The sequence below is a fragment of the Peromyscus leucopus genome, chromosome 6, assembly GCF_004664715.2.
Source record: "Peromyscus leucopus breed LL Stock chromosome 6, UCI_PerLeu_2.1, whole genome shotgun sequence".
NCBI classification, from domain to species: Eukaryota; Metazoa; Chordata; class Mammalia; order Rodentia; family Cricetidae; genus Peromyscus; species Peromyscus leucopus.
Genome location: NC_051068.1, coordinates 125,067,561 through 125,084,944, shown reverse-complemented (window position 1 = coordinate 125,084,944; position 17,384 = coordinate 125,067,561). Strand labels below are relative to the sequence as shown.

Here is a 17,384-nt window from a genome sequence, read left to right as displayed (position 1 = left end):
CATGGAAGATAATAGTTACATTGTAACTACAGTGTTGGACTTAGGACATATAAAAGTATATCCTCTTTAAAATATTTTTTAAAGATTTATCTTATTTTGTATATACATTTTGCCTGAATGAACATATGTATACCACATACATGTCTGATGCCCACAGAGGTCAGAAGTAGGCATCAGATCTCCTGGAACTGGAGTTATAGATGGTTACTGGCTACCGTGTGGGTGCTGGGAACTGATTTCAGATCTTCTGTAAGAGAAACTAGTGCTCTTAACCACTGGGGAATCTCTCTAGCTCTGAAAACATATCTTCTAACAGATTATCCAGTGCAACAAACTTGCGTGAAGTTAATAGTTTATTAACTTCTAAATTGTACAATGCTATCATTCTAAAGAACAGCATAAAGATGCATGTTAGCTTTCTAAATTCAGGAAGTTTTGTAGACGAGCAGGAATTAGAAGTGAAAATATTCCATTTGGGAGCATATTGTTGGCTAACAGTTGGGTCCTGATGGTTAGTCTGCAAAGGTGGACGAGTTCACATGGGTCATTGTATCTTGTTGGAGGGATGTAGTCCAACCAATTTTGAATAATTGGACGTCTTCCCAAGCTCAGCTGTGTCTGGAGAAAAGGAAAGATTTTATTTACCCTTGGAACAATATCAGGTATTTAGCACTTTTAAAATTTTACTTCAATTCAGAAGAGATCCTGAATTTATATAACTCTCATAGCCTTTATCAAAACCTTTTCACCTTATAGGTGTTTTATTCCAATTTTGTTCTTCCAGTGATAAAAGCACAGTATGTGGGAAGGCAATAAGCAAAATTTAAACTATGGTCAGGGAAGTTCATTTCAGATGGAGCATACTTCTGCATTATCACCTCTTTTGAGGTACTGTCTTCAATACAGCCACATGCAAAGACCATCCAAAAGCTAAAGGTACCAGTGCTCAGGTCTATTCAGAAAGTTGGACTCCAGAAACAGATGATGTAAATCCTACATGCTCCCCAGGTGGGCCCAAGCAATGAAGATCACCAAGACCTCAGTGGAGGCCTGCCTGCATCAAAGGAGGTCTTCTAGAGTTTAAGAAAACCATCTTTTTAAAGAGTCTGTTCTGGAGATTAAATGCCAAAGAAGGATATTACTGCATTAAGAGAGATTTCCTTAGGGACTCACACAGCACAGGAAGAAGAGAACCAGCTCCACAAAACTGCCCTCTGACCTCCATCTTTCCCCCATGGCACATATAACAGTTAAAAAAAAGCAGCAAAAACCGTTGTTCAGGCCTCTTGACACCTATCCAGCTATATGAGATATGTACATATATTCATTATTTATTCAGTTATCAACTATTTAAAGAATATCTAATGTAGCCGGGCGGTGGTGGCGCACGCCTTTAATCCCAGCACTCGGGAGGCAGAGCCAGGTGGATCTCTGTGAGTTCGAGCCAGCCTGGCTACAAGTGAGTCCAGGAAAGCGCAAAGCTACTCAGAGAAACCCTGTCTCGAAAAACCAAAAAAAAAAAAAAAAAAATCTAATGTATATTAGTACTAATATACATACTAGTAATATATGTATACTACATACATACTAGTAATATATTAGTTGATACTAATGTATATTAGTATCAACTCTAGTAGATGCTTGGGATAATTATTAGGTATGCAAAGTGGACAGTGTTTATGCCTACAAGGTTCTAGAAACATCCAAACATACTTAAATATGTGTGCCATATGAAGAGAAGGGATGGAGGCCCAGAACTAACTAGCTCCTCAGACAATGTGGACCTGGTCCCACACCTTGCAGAACACTACTCCGCTGTAATATATGAACTATAATTGTTTGGAGCCTGGATATAAATTCTGTCTCTCCCAGGTGACTTTGATCAATTTTATCCTGATACTTTTTGTTACAGTTTTACTTGGGGAATTTTAGGCTGGTCTAAATTCATGTGTTCTGTAATAACCATGCAGGGCAGTTACTACAAAACAAAGATGTAAAAAAAAAAAAAATGAAGACATTAAAAACAATTTAAGGATGTTCTCTTTTAAAAATGGGTTGTCAATTATAATCCAACCCATTTGTTTGCCTTACAACTGGCCCATACATTAGTATTTCTTATCAAGGCATTCAAAAATCAGCAAAATATATGCCTTATGAATCTATTTCTGAAGTTACACTTCTAAAAACTAGAGGAACTGTTGATTCCTTATTAAGCTGGCTGGCTAAATTTGTAGGACTAACTTCCCCTTATACAGATTAATTAACTTCTTGCTATTAATGAGCATGATGTAGTTTGATACTGCAATTTGCAGTTCATTTTGAAGAACGAACATTCCCAATTTATGGTTGATATATGGGTGATTTTTTTTCCTCTAACTTGGTCTAGTCCAAAAAACCTTATTAAGGAGAAAGTCTCCATATTTCCGAGAGATATTTTCAGTTGAATAAATATTTTATGTCTATATTTCTGTAATGCTTAAAATTGCTTTGGGATCCTGAATGGAAAAAAATCTATTTCTTGGTATGTGATTGTATTTGTGGGGTGAAATGGAGCTGTCATTTTGAAATATTCTACTGGAAAGAAGAGTTGTTAAAATTTTAACTTATTTTGTTCTTATAAGATAGAAATATTAATACACAGTTTGTTATTGAAATAACAATTTACATCTGTTTAACACTAAAATAAACTATAAATTTAACTTTTGGAGTCCATGGTAACAAAATCAACATTTGAAGGATTAATTTTAGCTAATTTTGATTTTGCCTCATTTTTAATTACTCAGCATATGAGCAGTGATTAATTCATCATTGGAAATAATGCATACATTAAGAACATTTCACTTTTGCCATCATAAATATGTCCTAACACTCACATATTGGATTGCACCCTCCAAGAGCTAATGCTCTGCTCACCTCCCCCAAGAGCAATGTGGGTCCACCAAGAGCTATGCTCTGCTCACCTCCCCCAAGGGCTGTGCTCTGCTCACCTCTATCTCCCGGACTGAGATTGCAGAAAGCACTCTGGAACATAGCATTAAACATGTCTTGGCATCTTCTTGAATGTCAATCAACTCATGATCAACCATTATTCTCACTCTCGAAGGGTAGAGTAGTATTGTTAAAACAATGTTCATAGGGTTTTTTTCTCTTTCTAGGATTCCATACTGCAGGAGAATTTTTAAGATATTTGACTGTCTTGTCTGAGCCACATAGAGCAGAGGTGTGATTCCACTCAATGGGCTAGGGCAGTACACGGGTGTGAAGGTTCTGAAAGCCAAAGGCAGATTAAGCAATATCATAAGCACTCTGTCTTTTTTTTAATTGAGAAAAAATTTCATTCATTTTACACACCAATCAAAGATTCCCCTCTTCTCTCCTCCTGCTCCCCAGGCTCCCCCTCCCAACCCACCCTCCACTCCCCCCCCACAAGAAGGCAAGGCCTCCCATGGGGAGGCACATCCAGTAGAAGCAAATCTAAGCTCTTCCCCCTGTCTCAAGGCTGCCCAAGGTGTCCCATCATAGGTAGTGGGCTCCAAAAAGCCCCCTCATGCACCAGGGATAGATTCTGATCCTACCGCCAGCCTCCCCCCCCCCCCAAGCAGATCCAGCTACATAACTGTCTTGCCATGCGGAGGGCCTAGTCCAGTCCCATGCAGGCTCCACAGCCATTGATCCAACTTTCATGAGTTCCCACTAGTTTGGTTTTGTTGGCGCTGCAGGTTTCCCCATTATGATCCCGATGCACTTGCTCATAGAAACCCTCTTCTCTCTCTGACTGAACTCCTGGAGCTCTCTGGAGCTCTGCCTGGTGTTTGGCTGTGGATCTCTGCATCTGCTTCCATCAGTCACTGTAGAAAAACTCTGTGATGACAGGGTATTCACTGATCTGATCACTAGGGCAAGCCAGTTCAGTTGAGGCACCCAACTCCACTATTTCTAGTAGTCCAAACTGGGGTCAATCTTGGGGATTCCTGGCAACTTCCCTAGTACCAGGTTTCTCTCTATTCCCATGATATCTCCCTCTATCATGGTATCTTTTTCATAAGCACACTGTCTTAACAGTAATGGAAAGGGATCTATAGTATCAACTGTTCACCTGTGAGCATTATGTAACTAACATTGTAACTATAGACCAAACTACAGAAAACTCCCACCAAATGCTGAGGCCCCCTTGCATGCCAGGTGCTCACTTTCACTCACAGCAGCTCTCACTGCTGTGACTCCCACACTGGTGGAGGGTATAAACCTCACCAAGTTCTGGAAACATAAAATGGAAGGGAAAGAAAAACAGTTTTATATATCTTTTTTTTTTTAAGATTTAATGTTTTTAAAATTATGTGTGTCTGTCTATGTGAGTTTATGTTGTGTGTGGGAGCTGAGGAGGCCAGGAGAGGGCATCAGATCCTCCGGAGCTGGAATGACAGGTGGTTGTGAGCTTTGTGTCCTTTGAAAGGGCAGGAAGCCCAGTTTACGTTATTAATAGAAATATTGATCATTTTGATATATTTTTGTTCTTGATCACATATTAGACATGAGGTTGAATTGAGAGTGGAGATTAGATGTTATTCCATTTTAATAAAATAAGAAATGTAAGTTACGGTGACACCTGTTTGAGGGCCCTCAGGAGAGAATGTTATTTTCCTCCTTCAAGAGTAAAGTTTAGGACTGGAGAGGTAGTTCATCCAGAGGAGTGCTTGCTGTGTGAGCAGGAGGACTGGAGAGGTAGTTCATCCAGAGGAGTTCATCTGATGTTCTGGTGGCATGTGTTTGTATCTTAGTGCGGGAGGGAAGACAGGAGTATTTTGGGGCTCAGCCCCTGGCCAGCTAGCTAGCCTGCTTGGCGTGCTCCAGGTTCAGTGAAAGATCCTATCTCAAAGAAGAGGACGTTCAAGTTTGCCCTCTGGTCTACACACACATTTTTTAAGCTTTAGAATTTCTAGCTAGCCAGGGTTGCATTGCAAGATTGAGTTTTTAAAATGGGGTGCAGCTAGAGTAATGGCTCAACAGTCAAGATCAAATGCTATTCCTTAGGAGGCCTGAACTTGTTTCCAAGCACCCATATGGCAGCTCACAGCTGTCTATAACTTCAGTTCCAGGGGATCTGATGGCCTCTTCTTGACTCCAGGAGCACCAGGCATGTATGTGGTATAAAGCAATACATGCAGGGAAAATATCCATACATATACAATAAACTGAAGTCTGTATCTTGGAGTGTCACCTGGTAGCTAGATATCAATATTTCAATTCTCTAAGACATAAATGAAATGTTACATAGCTTTTGAAATTGTTTCATTTAGTTCACTTTTATGTTCCTTACTGAATTAGTTACTATAAAGGTGAGAAAACATGATAGTGTCTCTGATCATAGGATAGTTGATATTAACAGATACTTAATTTTGTCAAGTAACGTGAATTTTGAGATTAAGCAAAGAGGAATTTTATTAATAAAACTTGCCTCTTAAGTTCTCTTGAGAAGTCTAATCAAATATTGATACAGTCTACAGACTGTAAAGGAGAACTTTAGGATTGCATGTGGTGGTTTGAGAAAGTCCTCCGTAGTCTCATGTATGTGAACATTTGCTCTCCATTTGTTGGGGGAAGTATGTCATGGAGGCAGGCTTTAAGACTTTGAAGCCTCACCCCATTTCCAGCTTCTCTCTGTTTCATGCTTGTGATTCAAGATGTGAGCTCCCCAGATTCTGCTCCAGCTGCCATGGCAGCAGCTTGCTCCCATGCTTCCCTCCCATGATTGGCTCTTAGCCCACTGGAACTGTAAGCTCAAACAATCTTCTAGAATTCGCCTTGCTTACTCTTATGGCTTTTATCACAGCATCAAGAAAGGAACAATAAAGACTAGGGAAATGGTCCAGAGGGTAAAGGCACCAAGCCTAGAGACCCCAGTTTGGTCCCTGGAACCATTTTGTGGAAGGAGAGAACTTTCTCTCACAAGTTGTCCTCTGATCTCCATATTTGTGCTGTGGCACAGATGTACCCCCCCACACATGTGCATACGAAATAAGGTGTTTAAAATTGCATATACTGGATAAGATGGGAGCCAGCATGCTCCAGTGGGCTATGAGAAGCAGCCCTGAGCCTCTGCACTCTTGCCTCTCAGCCCTAAGCAGCCATGTGGCTTGGGTCAGCAGTCTCGAGGCTTGCTTCTTCATGTGGATATGCACTGGTTTGCCCCTTCTTTCATTAAGTGCTTAGAGTTGCATGTCCAAAGTGTGCTGAAGAGTAGGCATAGAAGTGAACAATATAATACAGGATGGCCACTACTGTAGTAAAAGTTTGCTCGAGCCACTGACACCCTGAGGAGTGGCACTTAACTCTCCCTGGGGTAGTCATTTCCTGTCAGATACCTAAGATGAAGGCTTGGAGGATTGGCAGGTGCTTTCCAATGGAAAGTATAGAGTGTTCTGGGTACAAACCTATGCTGGCATTGGAGTATTGTTCCTAGACACTAAAGGATGGGAACATCCCTGGTAAAAGTGTAGTCCTCTGTCCCTTATCAGATTCCTAGACAAAAAAAGCTGAAAGTATAGTTGGAAAATCACTGGACTAATTTAACTCTAAAGCTTCATGGAGCTCTAGATGTCAGGGCTTTGTCAGTTAAAGGGACGTATGCCATAGTGTCATGTAGCATTTAGACATCAAGATGTGACCTTGTCTTCATTCTGCTGCTAACACTGTGTGTGCACACCTGTTGATCCTCTTTCTCTCCTGAAATCAGTATTTCCTGGACATCTTAACTTTTTCCACGAGTACTTCCAATATATACCAAAGATTGAACTCCAGCTTTTTTTTCCCTTGGATTATCTCTCATTACTAGTCTGATTCCAAGATCACTGTTGTATCAAGGGTTTTCACCTTTGTCTTGTGTGTGTTCTCCCCTCCAGTTTCAATCCTGAGACACGGATAGCCTGTCGTAGGAGACTGTCCAATAAGTGAAGAGTTCCTTGGTCACCCTGAACCTTCTCATGAGGTCCTTTGACCTTCAACCCTTATGCTCTTATTATTTTCTAATTTCTGAAAACTTGGTTAGTGTTTTTATGTATTCATTTTTTTCTTTAAAAAAAGTGTTTTTTTTTAAACCACTCTCTCCTCTCTCCCTTCCTGTGTGTGTAAATAAGATGACAGCTTACAGGAGTCAGCTCTCTCTGCACCATGTGGGCTCCCGGGATGGGACTCCGGTTGCACAGGCTGGCAGCAGCTGCCTCTGCCTGGTGAGACCTCGATGGTCCAGGGGAAGAAATTGTCGTCGTTTTGGCTCACTACTGTACCTATGAGTGCTTAAAACAATACTGACTCTTTAGGGGTCAATCAGATTTTGTGCAATTTACTTCAAAGAGAAAGATGGGCATTGAAGACACTCCATATGGAGTTTATCTTCTTCTTGACAAAAATAGGCATTTGGGTAAGAAACTGTTCTTGCCTGGACTGCTTGACAAAATGTTGTATTGACTAGACATGCAGGACCCATAGGAAGGTGGCCACTGAACTTTGCAAGGCAAAATGGTCCTTCAGATTCCTGCTTTGTAGAAGAAACTGCCAGCTATTCTACAGGACACAGAGAAAAAAGTGACTGAGAGACTAGGCCCTATTGGCTGAAGATGGATGTCCCAACATTACAAAGGAACTTTGGATAACTGTCCAGGCAGGCAATTGTCTCTGTCATTCTAGATTTTTGGGAAGTTGCTTACAATGCTCTTCCTGTTTACTTAGGTAATAGTATATCCTTCTGGGGTCTTTGATGTAGTTGAAGACTAGATAGTTATAATTTTCCTTGTTTATGATAAAAGATAAGTTAGATATGAAACCTTAGACTCACAGATATAGGATAGATAGAATATTTTCTTTAATTTTACAAAATACAAATAGACTAGATATTGTAGCTGTAATTCTTGCTTGATAACTGTTTTGTTATATGTAATTTTAATAGGTTAAAGTTAAAACCTTCCTTTTGTTTAGACGGAAAGGGGGAAGTGATGGGGGAATGTCTTTCTGTATGTATGTGTTGTTCTGATTAGTTGATAAATAAGGCTGTTTGGCCTATGGAAAGGCAGCTTAGAGGCAGGCAGGAAATTCAAAGGGAGAGACAGAAAGAAGGCTGGAGAGACACCAACCAGCCACCCAAGGAGCAACATGTAATGTGATGCAGGTAAAGTCATGGAACATGTGGCAATACATAGATTAATAGTTATGGGCTAATTTAAGATATAAAAGTTAGTGAGAAGCTTGAGCCATGGCCATGCAGTTATAATTAATATAAGCCTCTGTGTGTTTACTTAGGTCTGAGCAGCTGTGGGACTGGCAGGTGAGAGAGATTTGTCCCAACTGCTGGTTACCTGGGACAGAAAAAGTTCAGCTACATACTCATTTAAACCTTTTAAAGGCAATGTAATTCTTTTAGCTTGCTAGTTCTTAAGAAGATATTGAACTTGGCCTTCTAAGTATGGGAATCCAGGAAACTCAGAGCAAGAAGCAAGTGGGCATTGTTAAGATTTAGGAGATTCAGATATATTAAACTTTACATTACCTCTAGGAGATATTGATTCAATATTGATTGGAAAATGTTGAAAACATGACTAAAACTCAAATAGGTTTAAAATGTGATTTAAACCTCTAATCTGTATCCACATGATGTGTGATTAATCCTTGGGTTTAAAGAGTATGGAACTGTAAACCAAAATTTGCCTAATCTATTCTGACAGTTAATTATAACAGTGCTTATGTGGATGGAGTGAGGCAAGTAAAACAAGGATTGGTTTTTAAATGTGAGGTTAATGAACTGAGCCTTCTGTCTGAAAGCTTGTCAGACTTGTTAGGTAATGAGGCATACTATTTCTATACAGTCACATAGTGGGTGACTCTGCTTTGTAGATAGACATATTTCTAATTTGTCTACATCTTCCTTTGACTGACAAATTGCAGACTTTTTTCATAATAATGTGATCTCTGGTGCTCACATAGTATACTTTCTTGAAGCTTTGTTTTCCTGGTCAGACCAGCCTGAGGTTCCCCGGTAGCTTTGTGATCTGTTCCTCAACCCAGTGTCTTCCCACTGCCCTCAGCATCTAACAAGGTGTGCACGCCATGTTGGTCAATATTGATTTGACCATTACTATGCAATTTCATCCATAACCATAGTTTTAATTACTCTTCATTTATTTCAACAGATACTGAATGTGCACTAAGCGAAAGCCACTGTTTTAGGTACTTATATTGGTGAACAAAACAAAACTCTTGTTGCTTTTCTTAATGTTCTATCAACTACAAATGATACAGGGTCAACACAGCAAATGGAATAAGTAATACAAATGCACTGGGGGAAGCATGACCTATTGGGCAGGATGTTGCCAAGAGGTTACATCTGGACAAAAACTAGGAGGCACATTTACTTAGCTGTGCCAGCATGGAAGTGCCTGGAACAGTGAAGGAAGAATAAAATCGTCAGTGTGGATCAAAGGGTAAAACTGAGATGGGGAGATGGGGAGCCACATGTGAAGAGTGTCATAAGGTATGTGAGGAAGTCTTTTGGCTCCACTCGGAATGGATATGCACAAGAGGCCTGGGCTGTATGAGCAGCATGGCTGTCAGTTGTACAACAGAAGGAAAGATGCTGCTTAGCTTAGGACAGAGTGACAGCAGTGCAGACAGCCATGTTTTACCACTGCTTGCAGGTAGACAGAACCAGCAGATATCATAACAAATTAGATGTAGAAATAAATAAAGACATCAAAGATGGCATTTTGTATCTAGCCACTTGCTACAAATCTCTACCTGAATGCCCCCTGGGCAGCTCAAACTTTTTTTGTCTAAAACTGATTTAGTAGGTTCCTTGTTATTCTTGACAGATTTGCATCAGGACCGTTGGGGCAATTGGGCCCATCGTTATGATAAAGGGGATTTCTGGAGCTTGGTGGTATAAATGGCTGTAAATATATGTAACTAGAGATTACCATGTTAAGTCAAATAAGCCATACCCTGAAAGTCAAATGTCATGCTTTCTCCCTTATGTAGAATCTACACTCAAATATATACATTTGAACAGTAATGGGAGGAAGACAAAATATTATGTGTTTTCTCTCATAAGGAATTTAGATTTAATTCTGTATGTATATACACATGGCAATGTGGCATGAACACAAGAGAGAACACACTAGGAAACATGGTAGGAGGCAGCACAAGAGGTAGCTGCTGCAGAGGGGTGAGTATGAGAAAGGCACAGTGACACCAGTGCTTGAACATGTCATAATGAAACTATTATTTTGTGTACTTGCTTTCAAAACTTACATTAATAGAGTCTACTACTGTTGTCTGTGGGAGATGACAGTGGCTCCATCTGGAGTAGACCTGAGGAACTAAGGAGGGTGTGCTTTTACAGGCAGTCAAAAGGACTCATTGCTGTGATGGCAAAGGGAGGAAAGAATCAAGAATAAACCCCAGATGTCTGCCTTGAGCAATAGGGTCAGGTGCCACTGAGGTGAGAACCAGATTGGCTTGGAGATGGATGAGTCTGGTTGGTATTCTGTTTTGTCCCATGTGGCAATTTCAGGTATACAGAGAAGAAGGCGAGGCCAGGGCTAGAGATAATTATTTGGAAGTCACTGACATGTACATAATAATTCAAGCCATGGGACCTGGTAAATATTTGAGGGAAAGTATATAGTCCACTGGCTATTAAGAATAATTTATATCACAACATGTATAATGAAGATGCTAGCAGCAGAGAGTGGTGAGCTGGTAGTCTGGAGTGCTCTACGCAAGGTTGCCACACGTAGAAAAGCACCAAGAGATTCTCAGGCTTCTTCAAAATCTAAAAGTCTGGTTCTAAAAACAAATCTAAGTAAGGTTTTGTGCTAAGTGGGATTGCCTGCAATGACTTTCATCCTGTCACTGCATTCACATCAGAATTTATCAATTAAAAACTCTCCCATACATAGTGAAGAATGAGCAAGGCAGTTCAGATGTAGCATGCTTGCTCAGTGAGGGCATGGACATGGGAGTGGGCCTGGGCATGGCAGGCCTTGAGTTCCATCTCAGAAAGTGTGAATGATCTTCTGTCAATTATGATTCACTGTTTCTCTTTCATTTTCCGTTAAAATTTCCTCCTGCCCATATTTAATACTTAATTTACTCCTCTATTTTATTACACTTTTCAAGGATACCCCTTGTTATTAGAAGCTGTAACTACTCCATAAAACACATAAAATGACAAGGCCTATGGGGAGTTTTGTTTACTGTTTCCAGCCCCGACCCTGGCTACCCGTTTGTGTGCTGGGGGGACCATTCAGGGACTCTAGTGGGCTCTTGGGCAGAGTGATGCAGCCAGGGATCATGGCTACTCAGGCAGGACCACACTGCCTAGTCTCTGACCTGGGTCTTGTGTTTCACTGCCCACCTCCTGTCACTGTGCATACAGAATGTTTTATTGAATGAAGAAGCCAATGCACAACTGTTCTAATCAGGCTAATACCCGAAGCCAGGGAATTAATTGACTGTTGATCAAACTCTTGAGCAACAGAAAGTCACCTGGGGCTTTCGCTCTCCTTAAATTGTCAGATAGATTGACAGGTTCAGGCTGTAAAAACTTAGCCTGTAAGGAACATGGTTTTCATTGAGCTCAGTTGTAGATTTGAAATCAAATTTACTATCATCTGACAGAGAAAGGGAGCTCTTGTGTTGACTGTTGACCACGAGGTGGTGAGTATATTCTGAGTTGTATTTGAGGGAGTGAACTATATGCACGCACTCCAAGTGTGCAATCTCAGTAGCACCAAAAGAAGCGACCATAAGTCATAAGGCAAGGTCTGTTTCTTTTTAAGGGATTTTTAATACACTTGCTAACATCTCCTTACTTGAGCAGAACCACTATGACTTGATAGTACATAATACAGGTAAAATTCAGAATCCATAATGAAGCCAGTGACACATCCCCACCATGAAAGCTGGTACAGTACTGTACTCTCTCGAGACACACTTCTCTCTCACAACAAAGCATAAGAGGATTACCTCCATATCAGTGCCAGGCTGCAGCTTCTATCTTGGACATAGTCCTTTGTCTTCTTGAGAAGCAGTTCCACAAAGTCAGGATTGCCTTTTCTGGCGAAAACCCAGTACAGAATGGTATTCACGCAAATTTCAGTAAATTCGAGATTAAAATTGAGTTCAAAACGGTGTCCTGACTTTTCCACAAATGCAATATAGTCAGTGAGGAGTATGTCAAAGCCATCCAAGTCAACATACCTCAGAATTTTTGCCAGTGTTCTGTAAATCCTGGGTTCATAGCAGTGGTACCCCCACTGACCCAGAAACTGCAAAGAGGGCCTCTTGACTATCTTGTCAATGAGGTTGCAGAATATATTGCCTCTTGGAAAAGAAGTCTTACGGCATAATTTAGAAGAGTTATTCATTGCTTCTTAAGGGTAGAAAGGGAACCACGGGCAATCATACTGTGATCCTTCAGTTACATATTTTGATAATGTGGTAGGCTCTACTCCACACACACACACACCCTTCAGAGCAGCCAGAGAAAGGCAGTGCTGGGTGACATCACAATACTTGCAGAGCTGTCATCAGCACGGGTCAGAAAATTGAGGCAGTTTGTGTAGTTGGTGACATTTGACAGACCTGAAGGACAGCAGTGGTGTGCAGGAGAGCTGAGAGGAAATGCATTTTACTTTCCAAGAATTCCGCTCAATTTATGTGTATCTCTCAGGTGTGAGAAGCACCCTGATACATCACACTGCATGTTAATAATAGTTAGTTATGGGAACCTAGTCAGGGACAGCTCTTGAGTTCTGTGTAGGTACTGCCCACCCTCAATTCTCACAAGTTCCATCCTCCCAGGTTCTTTCGTAGTTGAGGCTGATGACATAGGTTACTCAACTTGCCAGTGGGCACTCTGCCACCCCTGAATGCAACATCCTAGTACACAAAATCTAGAAACTTGGTTCTAGGATTTTTAAGTTTTGTGGATACTATTCCTCTACACACCTGGCACAATCTATGTAATTGGAGCGTTAAGGAAGCTTCAAGAGTCTCTGTGGCGTGGGTGGGGTGTTGGTAGTGTAGGTCTCAGTGCTGTGTGCAGTTCTTACTCCATTTTCTGGAGGGAATGCCATTTACATGTGAATCCAGTTCCAAGGGACCTAACACCCCTTTCCAGCCCCCTCAGTCACACACACACACACACACACACACACACACACACACACACACACACACACGCTCCACAGATATACATGCTGGCAGCACACCCATACAGACAGTAATAACAAAGACAATAAAGAGAGCAGGGCTCCCTGCCAGGAAGTAACAGAAGACCAGCCTCTATTGCCAGGGCAGCTAGGACATAAGTAGCTCTGCAGGTTTTATAAATCTCACTCTGGAGCAATACCTTGCGGGTAGGAGCACTTGCTGCTCTCCCAGAGGACCCAGCTTCAGTTCTCAGCATCCACAGCAGGTGGCTCAAAACAACCTGTAACTCCAGCTCCAAGGGACCAAAGACCCACATCTGTGCATACCCTCTGTGGTAGTATGAATGTAATTGGCTTCCATAATCTCATAGGAAGTGTCACTGTTAGGAGGTGTGGCTTTGTTGGAGTGGTTATGGCCTTGTTGGAGGAAGTGCGTCATTGTTGGGGTGGGCTTTGAGGTTTCCTGTGCTCAGGATACCGCCCAGTGTCTCAGTCAACTTCCTGTTGCTTGCAAGATGTAGGACTCTCAGCTACTATTCCAGTACCACGTCTGCCTGCATGCTGCCATGCTTCCCATCATGATGATAATGAACTGAACCTCCAAAACTGTAATCAAGCCACCCCAATTAAATGTTTCCTTTATAAGAGTTGTTGTGATGCCGGGCGGTGGTGGCGCACGCCTTTAATTCCAGCACTCGGGAGGCAGAGCCAGGCGGATCTCTGTGAGTTCGAGGCCAGCCTAGGCTACCAAGTGAGTCCCAGGAAAGGCGCAAAGCTACACAGAGAAACCCTGTCTCGAAAAACCACAGGAATAAAAATTCTGAGACACCCTCCTACATATACAGATAAATAAAATTAAATATTTTTAAACATAAAAACAATATCTCAAGATACATGACAAAGTGACCTTTTCCAAGCTGAATGCTTTATTTTCCTGTTTATGAATTGAGGAGGTCCAGGAAATGTTAGACTTCAGCTCCCTTAATTTGCAAAGAACTGAAGACAAGTTGTCCCTCCTCATGGTGCCTACTCACATTTGTAACAGGGTTTCTGAACTTAACTTAAACTCAATTTTTAAAAAAAGATTTATGTTTTGCCCATATGTGCCTGGTGCCCTCAGAGGCTAGAAGAAGGTTTAGATCCCCTGGGACTGGAGTTAAACAATTGTGAATCACCATGTGGTGCTGGGAAACAAAACCAGGTGTTGGAAGAGCAACCAGTATTCATAAGCATTGAGCCATCTTCCCAGCCCTTGCCTCAAAATTTTATATGTGAATTTTCCTTGGTCTCAAGGAAAATTTTCCTTTCCCCAAGGTCTGTCATTTCTGGCAGGGAAAGCAGACCATAGAATATCTAGCATATCATTACACTTAAAAAATAAACACAGATGATTAGATCATAAGAATGTTAGACATATTTACAATTACTTGGGAAATATAAGGACATGGATGAAGTTTTTTAATTACTTTTTTAAAAGTTTTATTTTACACACCAATCCTAGTTCCCCCTCCTTCCCCTTCTCCCCGCCCCCACTTCCCCAATCCCATTCCCCATCCACTCCCTTGGGTAGTCAAACAAAGTCTGATATACTAAATTGAGGTAGGACCAAGACCCTCCCCACTGTGTCAAGGCTGAGCAAGGTATGAACGTGTTCCAAAAACTACTTCATGCACCCTAGATAAGTCCTGGTCCCACTGCCAGGGGCTCCCCAAAAAGATCTAGTTACATAACTCACCCACATTCAGAGGGCCTAGTTCGGTCCCATTCATGTTCCCCAGTTGACAGGCCAGTGTCCATGAGCTGCCACCACCTAGGGTCAGCTGTCTCTGGTTTTCCCCATCATGACCTTGACCTCACTTGCTCCTGTAATCCTCTTCCCTCTCGTCAGCTGAAGATTAGGATCTCAGCCCAGTGCTGAGGTAAGTTCTGGCACCCTCTCCATTATTGCTAGGAGTCTTATCTTTGTGGATGCCTGGGGATTTCCCTAGCACCAGGTTTCTCCCTAACCCCCTAATGGTTCCCTCTACTAAGATATCTCTTTCATTGCTCTCCCTCTCTTTCCCTCCCTCCACTTGGCCATCTCAGTCCCTCCTGTTCCCATCCCTAATCCCTTCACTTCTACCCGCCCACTCCCAGTTTACCCAGGAAATCTTAACTATTTTTCCTTCCCGAGGCCCTCCATGTGTGTCCTTCTTAGGGTCCTCCTTTTTACCTAGCTTCTCTGGGGTTGTGGATAGTAGCCTGGTTAATGGATGAAGTTTTTAGCCCTTTAAAAAACAAAATCACCGGGTGGTGGTGGTGCACTCCTTTAATCCTAAGACTCGGGAGGCAGAGCCAGGGGGATCTCTGTGAGTTCGAGGCCAGCCTGGTCTACAGAGCGATATCCAGGACAGGCACCAAAACTACACAGAGAAACCCTGCCTGGAAAAAACAAAAAACAAAACAAAACAAAAAAATCTAGGCTGGACATATATTTCAGTGGAAAACATTGATTTCTGTATTTTAGAGAACAGAATTGGTCTATTGTTAATCTGGTGTCTTTATGGGAAAATGAAGACCTGGGGCTTCCTATTTTGTTACTTTGCTGACATCATACCCCATTTCTATATCTTAGGTGAAGCCTATAACACAATAAATTAACAACTCACTGAGCCTTCTCAGTGAGTAAGGGTGAGTGCTGCCAAGTCGGCAACCTGAGTTTAATCCCCCAGAACCATATGGTGGAAGGAGAGACTTGATTTCTGCAAATTATCCCCTGACCACATGCACACAGTGACATGTGTGCGCGCGTGCACACGCGCGCGCGCGCGCGCACACACACACACACACACACACACACACACACACACACGACAAAGTAAAAACATCCATCCATCCAAAAATAAAATACAAATCAACATCTCAGGGGACAAAAAAAATGAGGTTATTGGAAATTACCACTTGAAGGTCTTAGTATGACATTGACTTCTGAGAGGAAAATCCATGGGGTGGGTTCATTGGTACTTCTTTAGTTTGGTTTATTTCTGCAAAGCTTCCTAATATTTTGTTAAACCATGGTCATGTGCTCCTTTTATTGTTTTTATGCCATGATGAAATGCTTCACGTTCATCAGTAACCATACTTGATGTATGAACATCTTTTAAAAGATGTTTAATGTTGAATTTTTTCATTTAGAAACTTAAGATGGGCATTCATTTATTTTTAATTAAGAATTTTTTTTATTCATTTAACCTACCAATCACAGATCCCCCTCTTCCCTCTTCCTGCCCCTCCAGCCTTCCGCAACTCACCGCCCATTCCCTCCTCCAACAAGGTATTGATTCCCATGGAGAGCCAGCAGAGCCTGGAGATTGAGTAGAGGCAGGTCCAAGCCACTCCCCCTGCCTCCAAGCTGTGCGAGGTGTCTCTGTTAGTTATTTTGGCCGCGTTGTGTTCTTACCCTGCAAGGAAATGTCATGAAACACGACAGAATCCACTAATAAGAGTTTTATTAGAGATAAAGGGACAGAGAGTGTGCAGGCCTATGGGAGAGACACGTGCGTGGAGAAGAAGAAGGAACCGGGAACATGGCGCTCGTTTTTTTTAAAAGGCTGGGCGTGGCCAGGTCATGTCACTACTCCATGCATGTGCATAGATCACATGGCCATGTTGCGCGCTTACGTCGCCATGAAATGTCACGGATCCTGGTCACGCGAGACACCTTGACCTGGAAATGGCTATCTTGACCTGGAACTGGCTAGGCAGAGGTGTCCAGGGCTGCCGGGCATCCTGGTTATGAGAGATGTCCTGACCGGAACATGCCTATCCTGACCTGGACCTGGCTAGGCAGAAGTATCTGCCTGGTATATGCGACCATGGGGCATGTTGTGAACCCTTTAGTCTCACCATAGGTAGTGGGTTCCAAAAAGCCTGCTCATGCACCAGGGATAGATCCTGATCCTACTGCCAGGGCCCCTTAAGCAGATCAAGCTACACAACTGTCTCATTTAGGACATCCATTTATTTAAGCCCCTCTTTTAGATAAGCCAATTAGGACTTCTTTCTTTTTTAAAGAGATTTATTTTCTTATTTATCTGTGTGTACATACATACAAAGTCCAGAAGAAGGCATCCAGTGTCCTTGTCTGTCACACTGAGCCGATTCCTCTGAGGCACAGTCTTCTCCTGAGCCCCACTGGTCCTC

At 42.0% G+C, this 17,384-nt stretch overlaps 1 protein-coding gene across 1 annotated transcript; it reads right to left on the bottom strand.

Annotated features, from left to right (window-relative positions):
• Positions 1–335: 335 nt before the first annotated feature.
• Positions 336–12,527, bottom strand: Asb17 (ankyrin repeat and SOCS box containing 17). The gene is made up of 3 exons (XM_028879125.2): positions 12,016–12,527; positions 2,988–3,267; positions 336–618 (listed from the first exon to the last, which is right to left on the bottom strand). Exons 1-3 carry the CDS (start codon positions 12,414–12,416, stop codon positions 412–414), a joined length of 888 nt encoding a protein of 295 aa, XP_028734958.1. The 5' UTR covers positions 12,417–12,527; the 3' UTR covers positions 336–411.
• Between the last annotated feature and the right edge of the window lie 4,857 nt (positions 12,528–17,384).